Source organism: Bombus fervidus, chromosome 7, assembly GCF_041682495.2.
Source record: "Bombus fervidus isolate BK054 chromosome 7, iyBomFerv1, whole genome shotgun sequence".
NCBI lineage: Eukaryota > Metazoa > Arthropoda > Insecta > Hymenoptera > Apidae > Bombus > Bombus fervidus.
The window spans coordinates 2,458,832-2,477,107 of record NC_091523.1 but is presented as its reverse complement, the minus strand read 5'-3'; the positions used below and the strand labels follow the sequence as shown (position 1 = coordinate 2,477,107).

At 32.9% G+C, this 18,276-nt stretch overlaps 2 protein-coding genes across 4 annotated transcripts; both read right to left on the bottom strand.

The window, feature by feature from the left end:
• Positions 1-79: 79 nt before the first annotated feature.
• LOC139989238 (small ribosomal subunit protein uS9m-like) lies at positions 80-18,088 on the bottom strand. 3 transcript variants are annotated; one of them, XM_072007410.1, is made up of 11 exons: positions 17,764-18,084; positions 17,514-17,640; positions 17,327-17,430; positions 16,923-17,096; positions 16,757-16,842; positions 16,586-16,661; positions 16,388-16,513; positions 16,270-16,312; positions 16,004-16,119; positions 1,409-1,571; positions 80-336 (listed from the first exon to the last, which is right to left on the bottom strand). In XM_072007410.1, exons 1-11 carry the CDS (start codon positions 17,863-17,865, stop codon positions 245-247), a joined length of 1,209 nt encoding a protein of 402 aa, XP_071863511.1. In that variant the 5' UTR covers positions 17,866-18,084; the 3' UTR covers positions 80-244. The 3 variants fall into 3 exon arrangements, with proteins under 3 accessions (XP_071863511.1, XP_071863510.1, XP_071863512.1); XM_072007411.1 differs by lacking the exons at positions 80-336; positions 1,409-1,571 and adding an exon at positions 12,849-13,013 and having other exon boundaries at positions 17,764-18,088; XM_072007409.1 differs by lacking the exons at positions 80-336; positions 16,004-16,119; positions 16,270-16,312; ... (5 more) ...; positions 17,514-17,640; positions 17,764-18,084 and adding an exon at positions 2,392-6,739 and having other exon boundaries at positions 1,430-1,571.
• Positions 9,683-12,657, bottom strand: LOC139989239 (transient receptor potential channel pyrexia-like). Its single transcript, XM_072007412.1, has one exon. It carries the CDS (start codon positions 12,622-12,624, stop codon positions 10,063-10,065), a length of 2,562 nt encoding a protein of 853 aa, XP_071863513.1. The 5' UTR covers positions 12,625-12,657; the 3' UTR covers positions 9,683-10,062.
• Positions 18,089-18,276: the final 188 nt, after the last annotated feature.

Here is an 18,276-nt window from a genome sequence, read left to right as displayed (position 1 = left end):
TTAATAAATTTAAACATCATGGTTATGCATGTGTATTATACAATGTTTTTCAAAGGTTAAGGATAACATCTTAAAAAAATTTTAGTTAATAATTTTATTGATGAATCATTTTTTGTCCCATTTTCTACAGAACATCTACTTTATATTAACATGCATTTTATCTCAAAATGTTTAATTGGCATTTTATAAAAATTCATTCAAATTTAATACATAAATTTCAGTGTGCGGAAAATTAAAAGGAAAATTAACGCTTTTTCCACGTAAATTTTCTGCGAGCTCCTTCCTGACCCCACTTCTTCCTTTCACGTCTCCTCCAGTCATATGTTAGAAGGCCAGCTAACGGAAGTAATTTTTTAATAATTCTCTTGTATAAATAAATTGATAACTTGTAAAACTAAACAAAATTTTATTAAATTTTGAAACAACTAAAAGTCTTGAGGATAAATTCAAATGACATTTCACTTATCAATCGATTCCATTATTATCGAAACAACAAATAACAAAAAATTCAAGTTATAAATTCGACTAATTTTCAGTTACATCCTTTGAATACACAGTAAATTGTAGTGAGTGTATTATCTGCAAAAATCTAATTTTAATTAAAGAATATTTTATTACGTGTCATTTATAGAGGACATAAAAAGCGTATATTGTAGTAGGTATATAAACTTTTTTTAGTATGCTTTATAACATTGTAATTCTAAGGGTTGTTTGATATACTTCTTGAAATTGTACAATAGTACAGAAGAAATTTTTCAATTATAATAAATATTACATTTCATTATAGCACATAACTATTTAGGAATTTTACAAAACGATAATTTGACTATATACTTTTTGGATTCGATTAAATAATCATAGCTGAATGAATTTAGTGACTGACTTTATTATAATTATAAATTGTATGTAAAAATCATTGTTCTAATAGAGGACGTGCAGTTAATTGCACAGTAGTAAGATTTTTCATTGTAAAATATAATTTATATTTCTGAAAAATAAATTACAATTTTTTTTCTTTTCAATAGCTTAAAATAATTAGGTTCAAGCTGAAAATTAATTCTTGCTAAGTGACTCGTTTTAATTCCTTTTTAATAGTTTAATTTCAGGGTGTTTTTAAATAAAATTGTATGCTATCAGAAAGAATTTAAGTAATTTAATTTGTAATTAGAAAATCAATCGATATTAATTAAATTTTTTATAATCCAATTTTTCTGAAATATTTTCATACATATTTTAGAAAATCAATGCATTATTGAATATTTGCACTATTAAAATACATTCGGTAAGTTTAAAAAATTCACATTTTCCATGAAATCAATTAGTACAATTCCTATATAATATAATTTATATCTAGAAATTGAACAATTACCGTAATAAATAAGTAATTAGGAAATTGTGTTCTCCTTACCAAGTCTCATTCTTTCTCTCATTTGACTATCGACAAAGCTTTGAAGCCCACTTGCAATACCAAATCGAATAGCGCCAGCTTGTCCAGTAGGACCCCCACCAGAAATGGTTGCTTCAATATCAACTTTGTCAATCATTTCCGTAAAAATTAATGGAAATATGACCTGTAATCCAAAATAGGTTCAGTTAAGAATAATTTCTATTGCCTCTAAAATTAGCAAAACTTAAGCGTTCGTTTGAGAATCATTAAAATGTATGTACCTCAGGGCGTATCGTGGTTACTTTACTATATAACGTGCATAAATTGAAGATTTTTTATACCTATATAAAAAATTTCTGTTTTGCAAAAGTTTTGAACATTAAAAAATGCACTAGTCAATTTAATTACCTAATCAATGCAAAATTTCTTACAGTGAAATGTGTCCATTAGCAAAAGGTATTGATTCTTGGCAAGTTTCCTCTCCCTTTAAAATGTTGCGAACGTGATGTACTTTATATGTTTAACAAACATCGTACTTTGAATAATGTACTTTGAATAACGTCGCTACATTTTCTCATTATCAAATACTTATCTATATTTTTATAATTACTATTGCTGTAAGTTTAATGTCTATATTTGATAAGTATTATAAATATGGAATATAAAAGAGTTTATCTAAAAGGTACAAAAAGAAGAATAGAAGTTAATACCATGAATCTTAATGTCTCATTGTTATTAAATATATTTCTCTTTCTACTTTCACTTTCACTTTCGGTTCTGTGCCCCCCCATATGTCACTTGTTATAATACTTAAACTTATGATATTTACATAGAAAGTTAAGTCGATCGATTTTGTCGGATTTCGATCGACGCATTAAACATAAAGATATGTTTTTGATCATTTGCAATCGTTCACGTGCACATTACTAACTAACTACAGTTAAGGTGTGTCCACGGTTCCCAAAGATTAAACTACATTTTGGTAATTTCAATTCAACCAGTACCTAGCTGATCTCAATTATTCTTTTCCTTTGTCAGATTTTTCACAACACTCTCCAGCATTTTATTAGTATCTAATAATTGCTCCTTCAGCAACATGATCGTGTCCTCGTAGGACTGTAGTTTGTTGGCCAGATTCTCGATAACAAGTTGTAAATTTGAGTCAAAGCAGTCCTCGCTCTGCTGTCTCATCCTCATTACATGGTCACTCAGATTAATGTTATCATCGTTCATAAACGGTATATTTTTCTGTGCGATTTCATAAGCAGCTTTTAGAATGTCCTTCGGAAGCCTTTTCTCCAAAGGATTCAACGGTTTCACTACCAAAACCCTTTTTCTGTTTTCCACGTTAATCTTGTGATCGGACATCCACTTTCGAAAAGCGTATGGAATCGAACTATTATGTAACACCATCTCCGTAAACAGGATCAATTTTGTCTGGCGTACAAGCTTTGTGAGACCAGCATGATTCCTTAATCCTTGAATATCGTGAACAGCGATCCCAACCAACAAGTTCATTAAGATCACTGTGACGAACACGATGAATAGCGTGAAGAGGATCTGAGAGCATACCGACAATGGATGATAAATAACGAAAGGTCCCTCGGAGCTTCCTTCTAAACCTTCATCGATTTGCGTAATCAGTCCCTCGAAGTCCAACTCTCCGGCCATCATCGCCAGTACTTTAATGAGTCCTGTGAAAGGGTTGCCAAAAGATGGTTCACCGACGAAAATTACGCAAAAGCTAATAGTGAACCCTATCAGTAATCCAGAGTAAGCGAGCAACAGCTTGGCAAATTCGAACTGTATGTGGGTAAACATCGCTACATACGTGCCAAAGGCTGGAAGTTGGCCAACCATCAACATTAAGTTTGTCCAGGCGCATAGTATCGCGAATGCTCCGACGTAATTTTGCCAATCGTATGTACGTCCTGTGTACACGAATGACGTAACAAAAACGCTAATTATAACGATACCATCTAGCACGTTGTCAATATTGGAAAAGTACTGTTTCGCGGATGTGTACACCATGAAACCGAATATCTTTCTAGGAATGGAGATGCAAGTGAAGATTAATAAGAGGTACCATTGGATCTCGATCACTGGTCGTCTGAACAGAAATCCAGAAATACGTTTGCTGCTGCAAATCTTGGAGCTATTTGCCTCTTCGTAGTTGTAACATTTGTAAGCTAGCGCCGTGAGCACGTAAGTCGTCATACAGATCACGGTCATGGCGTAAACTAGGATCCTGAGTAAATAAAATTTTCTTATCTTTTCCCATTTTAGGTGCAAAAAAGCCATTACCAATGGGTGCGACAGTAAATCTTTACGACGTTCCTGGACAAACGTGTTTATGAAGCTGGTCTCGCATTGATTGCCACTGGGGAAGAGTAGATCGAAGTGCAGTCTCATTTCGAACTCTCTGTTATGAGGAACGGGTCTTCTGAGTGTTATTGAGGCATCTAATCTCTGTCGAAACACCTGAAGAGATTCTGGTATCTTCCTAAGTATAATGTTCAAGGCAGAAAGTCCGGCACTGGTGGTCGCACTAACGTCTGCACCAGCCCAAATCAGTACATCGACACAGTGAGATTGTTCGTTTAGGGCTGCCACATGAAGAGGAGTGAAGCCAGTTTTGTCTGCGGCATTCACTAGGGCACCATGTTTTAATAGAAGTTCTACGAGCTTTGCAGAAGAATAAGTAGTCATCACAGCGAAATGTAGAGGAGTTCTATGAGCTCGGTCCACCGCGTTGATGTTGGTACCAGGCGAATCTAGAAGTAATTCAACGCATTTTATCGACTGAATGAAACAAGCTACGTGAAGCGGCGTCTCTCCCATGTGATTCTTTTCGACAACGCTTGCTCCATGTTCCAACAATAACTTCACTATTTTTACAGCTCCTGCTCTGATAGCGCAATGTAAAACTGGTTCGACTGTTTCCTGATAAAGATACGTGCTCGGTTTTGCGCCGTTATCAAGAAGTATTCGCGCTACATCCGGCGAATTTCCGAGGACAGAGAAGTGAAGAGGCGTATAATGATTGATTGGATTCCTGTAATTGATATCAACGCCCCTCTTTATCAAATGCTCGATGCAAGCTACGTTACCGCTTAACGAAGCAGCTAGGATGGCGTTCATGCCCGTACAAGGCTCCACGTAATCGAGTCTCGCGCCTGATTGTTCCAATTTCGGTAGCAGATGTACTAAACCACGGTAACAAGACCACATGTACGCTATATTTCTCATTCGTTCTCCCGGCGGCATCGCCGGCAAAGTATTGCATTTTTCTAGCTCGAGCAGTATCTTCATTTCTGCAGTCGTAAAGATCGACCACATGATCGATCTAAGATCGTTACTGTTAATCTGTGCTTGTTTAAATACGTCGAGATTATCGTAGAAGAGAGATTCGTCAACTGGCGGAGGTGTACCGGCATCAATTTCCACGTGATCGTTCGTGGTTTCGATCAAAGGGATGTCATCGATCACGATTTTCTCCGAGCTACTCGACTGTCGATATCTGACAGATCTAAAGGAAGCCAATCTAGTGGATAGGAGATCGTTTGATGGATCGTTCAAATTCGACAAAGAACAATGTATCGTTTTTCCTCCACCAGGTAATGGTAGCCTCAAAGTTTGTGTCGTTTTGTCTTTAGCAGTCTCGTTAACACCCGTCTTTGTCAAGATATTTTTGTCATCATCGAAATTGAGACAAGAACGGCGATTTCTTAATCTGGTCAAAGAATAATGCCTGGTCCTTTTTTTGTGATTAGCCAGCGGCTTCATTTTTGACTGACTCGTTTTTTCAACATTTTCGTGTGCTCCAGCGTCTCCTTCTACCGTTCTCCAGTAATCGTTTTCGTCAACCAAGAGACGACAATCTTTTAAACTGGTTAACGAGTATCGCCGCAGCCTTTCCTCGCTAACCTTAATCGTTGCACGCTGCACGTTAATCTTCGGTATGTCGCTGGAGTTCTCGTACATCTGTTTATCGTCCATTATCCGTTGGAAAGGAATTTTTTTTCGTCTGTAACCAAGATGATGAAGAAACTGCGACGTAACACAAGGCACACTCTACTATCGTGGATCACCTCGAAAGAACGTTCCAATCGTCATACCTCGGCCTCACTCTTTTCTTCGTTTATCACGTCACGTCCCAAAGTCATTTAGATCACTTTAAGAGAATGCTCTCGTCATTGCAACACACGCGACTACCGGAGTCACTCGCCCGAGTGACTTATATTAGTCGACTCGTATGGATTCATTCTATATATAAGTTCAAAGGAAAAGACACGCTTCCGTTGGAGGAGCCAGTACTCCTTCGAATAGGGACCTTGAACTTAAAAACTAAACGAGATAGAGGTCATATCAACCTAAACTAACGTTGCGGTAAATAATTTTTAGTAAATTTCCTTTTCTTATTTATTTATTGTACACGTGAATTCTTCTGATTTCTTCTTCATACTGTAAGTTAATCACTCTATAATCCTTGGTAGAATAAAGATTTCTTCGAGAAAATTAATGTTTACATATGCATGTTAGAATTTTATATTATTTCATTATGATAATTATTTATCGTAGTCTTAAATTTAGAATTTATAATCATCGTTTTTACCTAAAAACAAAGGATAAAACTTGGATTATGTAACAACGATGACCATTATTTACGTTATATGCTGATTAATTTTTTTCGACGTTTTAGCAACGAAGCCTGTATTTACATTCTATTAAGGCTATCATCTCGCAATAGAACAAGTGGCAGTGATAACGAGAAAATGTGTTTTAAAGTTCAAGTATTATGAAAAAATGCTTTGTTGAAATATGTTAGTGCTAATTTGATATTTCCTGGTTTTATCAATTATTTTTTTAAATTTAATGCAATGTATATCTCAACAAATTTGAAGGAAATTTAAAAAAAAGAGAAAATTATTAAGTAATTCTTATTTTAATTCTTCTTTGCACTTCAATTATGAAAATCACTGGATTTAATTTTGTATCTTTTTCCGTCACTCTGTTTGAGTGTATTCCTCTTACTGTTCGAATACTTTTTATGGTTTTTTCTTCTCTCCATTGTTGTCTTTATTTCAACATAAGAATCCAACATTAACACGCAACGATTAAATAAAAAATCACTTATATTTTCTATTATAAATCCTCTGTTATCTCACTGCCTATTTTACAAAATTTTCCAACTTCGATGCTTTTCCATCCAATTTTACAACTTCCATTTGCATTTGCTATACAGGATCATACACAAAAAAGTTCACTGTAACACTCTGTGACAAAAATTTATTAGACGATAATCCTACGATTTCATCTACGATCAACAAAAAATTAAAATTAATCGATAATTTATTTAAATACTGTGGCAATTAATACAGAGAAAGCCAGTGTCACGCAATATTGGGTACCGCTTTCTAAAACCGAAACACCAGACGTTGCAAGAGATCGCGCGTATGTGAGTCTTTTCACAGATTCGCCGCTCTTTAAGATGTTCCCGTAAAATCTAGACACACTCGTGGACGTGAAACTTAGTGTCCTTGTTCAATTCCACCGTGATCAGTAATTATATTCTATCATTATATAGGCTGTATATATGTATACCAGTTTTTCTGATTTTCTACGAATTGGAACCGGTTCCTCCAAGTAGTTCTTGAATATCCCGTGAATACCAATGACTAAATTTGAATGCGTCCAAAAAAGACAAGTTAAAGTAGATTTATAGCCTACGGCGATTTAAAAAGAAAAGTATATATGATTTAATACGTGAATTATCTCGTGGGAAGAGCGAAAGGCATAATGGAATTTGCTGTTCTCTCGTTGTATCGATCGATCAAGTAGGAAACCAATGTAACTCGAATAACTAAAGCTGTTAGAGTAGTCGGTACCAGTTAGGTAACTTTTTTGCGTTACTGTATACTTTTATATGTAAATTTTGCCGTGTTGAAGCATATCGATTCAATTAACGATAAATCGGGGGACTTCAGAATCGTGCTTCTTGCTATAGAAATAGATTCTTTCTTTAATTGGTGTGAAAATTCTAGATCACGTTTAAAATTTATTACGAATTATATCAGATCAAAGGGATAGATATCAAGAGAAACAATTGAAAAAGCTTTGTAAGAAATAACAATTGAATCGCTGAAAGATTAATTATCAGTCAGATTCTCAGAAACGGTTAAGTGTTTTCATAGGTGAAGACGTCAATAGTCATTTCAGAAAAGCACTTCTTTCGGACTATTGGTTAAACGAACACAATTTTTTGTTACAATACAATCTTTTCTTTTTTTGTTTCAACATGGAAACTACGAGTTGAAAGTCATTGTTAGGACAGAGGTATTGTTTCCAGTGATATTGTCAGGTAAATTAAAACACTTAACATGAGAACCTGAATTGACTGTCACTGTTACGTTAAAAACATCGATATTTTAAGAAAGATCGGTAGAATATATTAAAAAGCATGACGAATATTTACTAGATAAAAAATTCCATTTAAAAAAAGTCATTATGCGAGGTATGGCAGGATTAACCCATTTGCATCATGGCTCTACTTAAGAGGACTAGACCCTATCACCACGCACAGTTAGTCGTAGGTGTAGTAAATGACAACCGAATTCTTCATGGAATTTATCGAAAATTTACTGTTCAAAACGATTGGTAGACAATGTTACTTCGCAAATATCGAATCTTACATTTTTTATAACAGAGGAAAAAAGTAAAAATTATTTATTTAAAAAAAAAATTATTTAGATTAAAATGGAAATAAAAAAAGCAGTCGCAGCGCGCGGATTAATCCGCGCTTGGATGCAAATGGATTAAAGGATCATAAAAATCGTCTTCCTATAGAATACATAATTAATATATCGATTTGTATTCTCCGTTTGAAAATGTTTCTTGAAGTTTGATACTTGCACACCTTACGAAACGTATTTAAGCTTATAGGAATATCGTTTCTCCAATGTATCCACAAGTATGTTGGGCAATAACGTGTTTCTTGAAATTGCAGAGTGGACAAAACTGGATCATAATATTTTGTCTTCAAGAACGAAAATATTTATTTATTTATTTTTGGAAAAAGATATAATATAATATTTTATGATATATAATAATTATATTTTATGAAATATAGTATAAATATTTTTTTGGCATAATAGAAATATGTTTAAAATACTTGTTAAATATATACACGTAGATTGAATAAAGCTAAAAATTGCAGTGTTCAATAATTAATTGTTACTTTCTAAGATAATGAATCATTACCACGACTGAATGCTATCGCGAATTCCAATCACTGTCATGTAATTATATTTACGGTTAAAGTTGTAAACAGGTACATACATAGGTCGAATACATACATACAGAACAGTATGATTCATATATGGAAAAAACTAAACTTCAACTTACAATTATAATTATCGTTGTCATAATGTTTATACAATCATTACACTGTGATTATTATTATATATGAAAAACAAAATTAAAGTTAATATTGTTAGCAAAGTCGTTCAAATATCGAAGGTAATATTTAAACGAAGCTACTCTAAACTCGACGTACAATTAACTTTAAAAGATTTTACAAAAGATACGATATAATAAGTTTTTAAAGCTTCGATGCTTGTGTCGTTGCATAAATTGTACCTTTTGAAAGATTTCATTATATAAATATTTATATTTTCTTTCTTATATATCTAGACATGAGTAATTTCCAAACATCTATCGCACTAATTACTTTGATGAAACTCTGTTTTCTTAATATTGTTGTAAAAAAAATATTTTTCTGTTTAAAAAAAGTATATATTTTTCAGTAATAAATTAAGATTTTAAAAAAAGCTAAAATATATATTATATGGTCTTATTTACACAACTTTTTATACAATTAAAATATTCTTATAAGTATAAAATTAAATAGTATTAAAATACTTTGTTGTGTTCAGCTTATTCTGTTAATTCTCTATCTGATTTCTACATATTTTTATAGGTTTGTTCATAGTATGGACGGACTTTAATGCGTTGTAATACAATATTTTACAAATATTGGGTACAAACCCATACATCAAAATATAATCGTTATATTATTATTTAAATATTTCATCTCAAGCTTCTTTTTCAACTTTTATCACAAATTTATAATGACGTTAAGTAAATCGTCGTGACATTCTTGACACGCAAAGGATTTAAAATCACCAATCATGAGAATTATAAAAATTCAGAAAAGAAAGGAAGGGAACAAATTTAGTAGTTAAATTACAATGTTTCCACTCCATATATGACTCTTTATGAATTTTGCTTTAAAAATATGCAAAACATATGTGTAATCAACGATCCTCAATGTTGATTACACACGTTCGTTTTAATCATTTGGATTTTCCATTTTATATTCTCTCTCATTGCCAGAAGATTATGTTGCGTTTTATAAAATTTGAGCGAAGACTCGGTAGTCGATACACATTGATCCAAATATTAAAAGCACGTAATTGTCATCTTCTATAAGCGAATCTTCGAGATTGTGAAAAATATAGTATTATCAAATGGCCTGAGGATTACTCTTAAAATTCTAAACGTACGTATGTACAATTCCTGCATTTCTAAGGTCGATTGGGTGATTTAAGCTTCCTCAGATTATTCACACGATATATCTTTGTTATTAAGATTCTAAGAATTCTCAGAGTAAAAACTTAATTATTCTCATCCTTTTCTTTGTTAACGATGCGCTTGTCGTTCATCAATGCCATCACAACATCTTGAAGAAGTTGGTGGTTTTTATCGCAAATCTTTTTCAATTCTGTCAAATCTCCTTTGACCGAGTAATCATCGACGGATACGTCTTCTTCTGGAGAACGTCGACGAAATGTCGAATATGGCTCGCTTTTTAAATACGTATATGTAGTAGCGTTGCTCTTTCTGCTGCACAATGTTCCAGACATATTTTTCCTATCCTTCACGATCTTGTGCGCAGCAGATAACAAATCACGAGGCAATCTACTCTCTCTCGGGTTCAGAGGACGAACAGTTAAAACTGCTCTCAAGGGTGAAGGTAGAAGCAGAGCTGTCCATCGTAAAAGTTTCGTTAGTCGTTTTGGTATTAGTCCGAGAAAAAGTGCCGTTTCGACGTCGCAAATAAGCTTCGTCTGGCGAACGAGTTTTGCAAGTCCCGCCGTTTTCTGTAGTCCTTTTATATCGTGAACTGCGATGCCTACCAGTAGATTCATCAACACGATAGTAACGAACAGAAGAAACAACACGAATGACAACTGTGCGGAAACTTGGAGTAGAATCCAAGAGGTACCGCCTGAATCGATCGATTTCCCATCTTCTTCCCGAGGAAAGAACAGGTCCTCAAAATTTAACTCTCCGGTCATCATGACCAAAACTTTAATCAGACCAATATGAGGGCTGCTAAACGATTTCGAGCGTGGAAAAATCACACAGAAGCTTGCGGTGAAGCCTACTAAGAGACAAGCATACGCTAGCAAAAGCTTGAATACTTGTGCTTGAACACTGGTAAACATAGCTACGTACGCTCCGAATATTGGCAATTGTCCTATCATTAGCATAAGGTTGCTCCAGCCGCAAAGCACGGCGAATGCACCTACGTGGCTTTGCCACGCGTACGTTCTGCCCGTATAGATAAAAGAAGTGGCAAATACGCTCAGGATCACGCACCATTCGACCATGTTTTCGGCCTGCGTGAAAAACTGGCGGACGGAAGGATACGTTGGAATGCTGGTCAATTTTCGAAATGCTTCGAGAATTGTGAGCACCATTAATGCATACCATTCCATTTCGAGTAAAGCTGGGTGCCTGTAAAGAAACCCGTTGATACCAGTGGTATTTGCACATAATGGTGGCTGGGTGTTGTCTAATTGACCGTGCGACTCGTTGTAACAGTTATGCGCTAAAGCAGTCATTACCCATCCTGTGAGTATGAGAACGTAAAATAGATAGAAGACTAGCCTACCCACGTAATACTTTCGGATCTTCTGCCATTTTAAATGGAGAAATGCCTGACAGAGCGGATGTTCTAGAATCTCTTTGTATCCTTCTTTCACGAATGTCCCGAGATATCTTATTTCGCCTTGTTGCTGGTGCATTAGCAGAGGATGAAAGTCGAGACGAAGCTCCGCCTCCCCGGTGGCTGAACCATGCTGGTGAAGCGTTATCGAGGCATCTAATCTTTGTTTAAAGACGTTCAAAGAAGTCGGCGTTTTACGTAAGATAATGGATAATGCGCTAGTCCCGCCTTTCGTTCTAGCGCTAAGATCCGCTCCATGCTGTATCAGGATATCCACACACTGAGACAATTCGTTCAGAGCAGCGATATGAAGCGGTGTATAACCGTATTTATCGGTTTTATTGATATTTGCCTTCCACATTATTAACAATTCCGTCACGTCATAAGCCAGCAACGATCTACCTAATGCGAGATGTAAAGGCGTTCTTCCGTCGCTATCTTCGATATTAGGATCACAGCCACCTTTCTTTAACAATATTTCCACGCATTCCAAGGAATGAGATCGAGAAGCTATATGTAAAGCTGTCTGATCTCTATGATTCTTCAAGTGAACATTTGCACCTCTTTCTACCAACAGATCGACATTTTCCACACAACTAGACTCCGCTGCAAGATGTAGAGCAGTGTCACCCTTTTTAGTCATCAGATCTAGCTCACAACCTGCGTCTAGTAGTACCAACAAGCCAGCTGGATCTCCTCTGTCCGCTGCGTGGTGTATAGCAGCGTACCCATTACAATCTAAATTATTCAAAGTATGATTATTAGATGCCAGTAGTTTTAATACGTTGTAAGCGTTTGATCTGGCCGCAGTGTGTAACACGGTCTCTTCTCCGCAAGGAGATTCCTGACTGACGCCTAGCTGAAGGAAATATTGAGCTACTTTAAAAGCATTTCCAAAAGCAGCGTAATGGAAGGGTGTATGAGTTCGTCCCAGATGAATGTTGGCACCGTTAGTGAGCAAATATTGTACACTCTCTAAAGAGTTACTGAATGCGGATAAGTGTAACGGAGTTAGTCCTTGTCCTTGTTCCGAGTGGTTTAAATCCGCTCCGCACTTGTGCAATCCAGCAATCGCTTCTATCCGACCAAGGAAACTGGCGTGAAGTAGCAAAGCGTTTACTTCTTGTTGTTTATAGTATTTTACGAAATGCTCAGGATTCTTTAGATCCGTTTTATTCTCCTCCAGATCGTCAAGCAGTTGCAACCGACCACCGATGTGTCTCATATGCTCCACTAACAGATTCTTGATTATATCTTTGTTTACCTGCAAGGTGCAATTTATTTCCTCTGTACAAGAGCTCTCACTGGCACACATAGAATAGCAATGTGGCTCTTCGATAGGAGGCGGAGTTCCGTATTCCAAACTTTGATCGTCAGAGGACCAATTTGTCTCTACTTCTGTATGATGCGGGCTCTTCGACGCCAACCATCGTGTTAAGAGCAGAGAAGTCATAGTCGTACGCTTTGAACTATTCGGAATCGATACCGTTACGTCCTCCATATCGATGATCCTTTCCATTTGTACTTTCTTTTTCGCCGGTGGCGAGCTCGAGGCCTGCGAATGGTTCATCTCCATCCTTCTCGGTTAGCGCTTTACGCGATTACATCATCGATCTACAAAGAGCATTGTCGTGAGTAGTAAAAGGGCTCGCGAGGTATTAATTCATGAATGAAGTCGATGGAGATTCGTGAACGTGCATTGAGTAGAAAATTATGTGACGTCGCTTTGCTTAATCGATCGATCCTGTTGAATCTTATTCATCAGACGCATTTGTATGTTGAAAAATTGTCATTTATACTTCGGATCGTCCAAGGATCCTTTAAGAAAAGCTCGATTGTTTTAATAAATGTGAACTTCGATTGGAGCGTTCGTGATACGTTTTTTTTTTATCGTTAAAATTATTATTAAATTCTATACTTTTCACAGGTTTAACAGTTTCTTATTATTGTTTAAGAGTCATCCTTTGATTTTACTAATAATCAGCATTTTATTAAAGTATTTTTCAATTTAAAGTAAAAAGAAATCGTTCTATTTCGTTTATAGTAGATTTCTGTATTTCCCGAGAATAACATTATATAAATTTTTGCGATCTATATTTTATTATTCTACAAATCCTATAAATCTCTATCTTATTATCCTATAAAAATGTATTTAATAATATTTCTAGATATGCATCGTGGACTCAATTTAGTAACTATGGTGTTATGCAGCAAAAGTTAAAAGGTAATAATATCATGATTTCGAATACAATTTGTTTCAATTATGTTATTAAGACACTTATAGCATTTAAAGTCGCTCAAAAATCTTACAAATGCGAACAAAGTAAGTGGAAAAATCATTAATTTTACAATTGATCGCAATCATCATGGTGAAATTTATTTAGTTTTTAAACATTTTTCAAAGTTTTATTTCAATTTTACCATCAATAAAGTATAACATGATCTTTTTGATGACGTCTGACTGTGTATCACGCGAGGCGCGAATGACAATTGGAAAATCGAGCACATAGACTGATGACTGCGAAGTGCTGTGCCGTTACCTTTAAACTGATATTATTTATTTACAAATCGAGTCCTTCAAGTATCGAAGACAAAAACATTCTCGACATACCGATTCAATTTTGAAAGCATGACAAAACTGTATGGAATGACGTTTACACATATGTATTTCGCGTTCTTAAATGATTAGAATCCAGGATGTAAGCTTTTAACTAAAGTAGAAAATATATAACGTTTAACGGAAATACGCAACGAAGAAGGAATGTACGAATTACGTAAATTAAATACATCTAACGATAGCGAACAAAGAAAGCTCATTTTTTAAATATTAAGTGATACGTAACCAATTAAAATATAAGTTAATTTTATCAAAAGTTTCTTCTAATAAAAATTCTGCAAGTTTCCTGAAAATATTAATATTCGTAAAGTATTCTAAATTAAGTTGAACTAAAATTTTTAAGTCGTAGTTAAACATTTCTTTTAACTCGACGATAATTTTTTTGTTACTCTGAAACACGTTGATGATTCAATATCACAAAAACAGAAAACACTTGAAAAATATTATTAAAGACAAAATTGCAATAACCGGATGTAACTTTATTTCGTCACATTACATTTATTGTATGTCCAAAATCAAATCCTGCTTGTACATACACAAGCTTTAAACATTTACACTTTACATTATCAACTTTCATCGTTCGAGATTGAATTTGTATATTTTTAACAGATAATATTTAATGTCCTTTTTCGTATTATCAGATACAATTATTTCAAAATTCATAGGATGGCTCTTTAAATTCGAAAAAAAAGTTTTCACTGACTTTCCATCACAAACGCGTTTCGATGTTCGGCGCATGGTGCAAACTTTTAACAATTTTGTCTCTTTACCGATAGCTTAATAATATCGAGAAGAAAATCGATCACTGTTCTTCTCTCCGTTCTTCACTTCTCGATCGTATTCACGTGCGAATACGATCAATTTCATCGAACGAACGACCGTACTACTCAATGTGACGGTGTTATTGTTACAACATCATAAGCCTGTCGTTCTATCTGACGACTCGATTGATACTGAACTCGAATCGAGCTTCTTAGACGCATTGTCTGTTCTGAGATCGCGAAGACCACGATAAATCGCATACATCAGAAATATCAGCAATTCGCGAGGCTTGGTTTCGTTTCCATTTATAGGGACTTTCTCATCTTTGTATCTTATGTTTATCCTGTATTCATAAATTTTAATAATGAATATACCATAAAATTTGATCGACTGGTATTTATTTTTACTAGTTTTCGCGATACCTTGCACATATCTTTTTCGTTGCGATTGAAGAAAAGGAAAAGACACGTAACATTGCGGGAAACAGAAAATTTGAAATATTAATTAAGAATTAAATTACGAAATCTCAAATAAACAATAATTATCATTAATAACTTTTTTGGCTCAAATTTAGTTAAAATCTTAAAAACAAATCGGAGAAACATATATTGTTTCAACATCATCATTGGAAAGTTATTTATCCTTGAAATAACTGTTTAATCAAATTCCATTGTATGAACCACACACGCATTCTTCATTTATATATTATAAATTTTAGTATAACTTTTAATATAACTTTGAGATCAAACAAACTAATTTTAATATAACTAACTTCTATATATCTCTATATGTACAGTATAAAATAGTATTAACTACTATGCATAATTATCATTATTTTAAACAAAATTGTTTATATGTGCATTAGAAATTGATATGTTATAAATTGAAATTAATAAGTTTGACTAATACTTTGCAACATAATACGTACTTACCTCAATTATGTTGTATAACAGTATCAACTTATATTAATTATTTAGAATACTTACCTATTTTCATACAAAAAATATGTATTGTAATTTTCTTATCAATATTCATTTTTTGTGTATTGTAATTTTCTTATCAATATTTGTTTTTTGTGTATCGTAAAATGATTTTTCAATGAAATCGTAATTATTCATATGTAGAACACATACGAATATTATAAATAGTTACTTAAATTATTTTAATAGCGAACTATTATTACATTTTGCAAAATGAAATTATTTATACTGTTTTTCGTACTTACCTGTTCACGACATTGCATATCATCAAAGTATGTGAGATCTTTTCCATTAATGGTAATTTTTCCAGATCCATTGCCTATTACTTTAACCTCACCTCTTGTACTTTTTCTTGCACATCCTATAAAAGAGTCATGATTTTGAATTTTGATATTAATAAACAATCTCCTTGGAAATAATTTTTCTAATTTCGAAAATAATATTTTAATATTCTTAAACCATACAATTACAATATTATGGGAATAATATTGATAGTTTATTTTATACTTACTGTCGACAAGTACAAAAGGCCTGTTATCACTATCATATTTAAGCTATAAAAAAATAAAATGTATGTTCATTTTTAATGAGAAAAGAAAGATAGTTGATACAACAAAAAATATACATACTTGTGGAATTTTCATATCCTCATTAATATTTGGTAATTTTCTTCTATATTTCATGATAAAAGATTCTGCATGCTTTGATACAGGATGATCAACTAATCTCTGCATACTTTTTATAAAGTAATCATACTAAAACAAATTAATGAATTTAGAGTATTATGTTTACAAAATGAAGCTAAAGAGCCATATATAATTTATTACTTCTTTGTCTAAAAGTTCTTCAAGCAATATCTTTTCTAAGTTCTTCTTCTGTAGCCATTCTGAATCACTTACATCTCTGAAAAAATAGCAATAAAAAGAAAAAATATTACTTTATCTACGATCTATAATGAGTTAGAAATATAAATATAGTCAAAGTAATTGCACATTTACATTTTATGCTCTGGTGCTGATTGGATATTTCTTTCCAATATCTGGTCCTCTATTTTGTTTAAATGAATCATTGATTTCGCAATGTTCTACATGTAAAAATATTTGTTTAATAAAGAATAATGTGTTCATATGAAATGTACAGAGAAAGAGATTTAAAAAAGCTTACATGAAGTATTTCATAATAATTAGGTTTAGTAGTGTAAAACAAAAAATGATGTGGTCTGCCAGTTTCATCAAATTCTGCTTCCTTCCTATTCCCATATAGATTTATAGGGTGAAGCATCATAGGTCGAGCTTCTCGGTCATATAAACCAGATGGAAATAAGTACCTTACTGCATTCTATTAAAAATAATAATTCTTATATAAATTCAAATTTTAGCATATAAAAGTAATTAAATTTAAAAAGATATCAATTCCTTGTATTATTCTTTTCTTATTTGCAATATATAATGTAATAGAATCTAATATATTAGATTTTTATTAGTTGAAGATACATAAATACTCAATTTTAATAATATTGATAGTTGATCAAGAGAGTATTAACTATAATAATAAGAAATATAATTTACATTAATATCTTTTTCTGTAAAGTTCTCAGGATCTTCACCCATTATATTAGCTAAATATCGTTTTCCAATATCATACTCAGCTATTTGTTTTTTCATAAATTCCTCTAAAAGCAATAAATAATTATCATTTAATAGATTTGTTTTAAAATTTTCGAATTACTTGTACCATAATATGTTTATAACTTACTATAGTCTTCAGATCGTTTTAAGTATGCTCTCATAGCACTACTAATTTTTTTTCCAGTTAATTTTGCAGATTTATGAGGAATAATCTCATTATTAATGTTTATACAATATGGTTTAGAGATAATGTCCTAAAATCAAAAAATCTGTATTACTGTCTAGTTTACTATTACTTTTAAGGTTATAAAAATTATTTGGTAATTAAAGAATACTTATTCAAAGACTTAATTAACATTTTAATATTTTTAATTTACCGAGCATTGTGTAATATTTAATATACTTCCAATAGCACCAAAATTATTAATATTTATTACGTTTCGTAAATTTATAGAACGTGTGAACATCAACACAGCCATTTTTATCGATTAATAACTAAAATGGATTTCTGAAATAAATAATTATTACGTGCTCCAGGAAGATATGAATCTAATGACAATATCGTATGTCTTTTTATTTCACATTTTATGTATTATCATGTACGATTATTGTTTGCCATACACTCTTGCTGAATAAACGTTCTGTATTTTTGGTGATATCAGGCCGATATTAAAAGTAAATATTAGTAACTAAATATGTATCAATACTACCTGATACAAACATACATATGTATATGTATATTTCACACACATAATGTTTAAAATTATATCTTTTCTCAAATAACTTTTTAGTTTAAGAATAAAAGTTTATAATTGTACCATATATATTTTTATTAAAAAATGTATCTTAAAGAAGAAATAGTAAAATATTATAGATTTTTATTAATATTA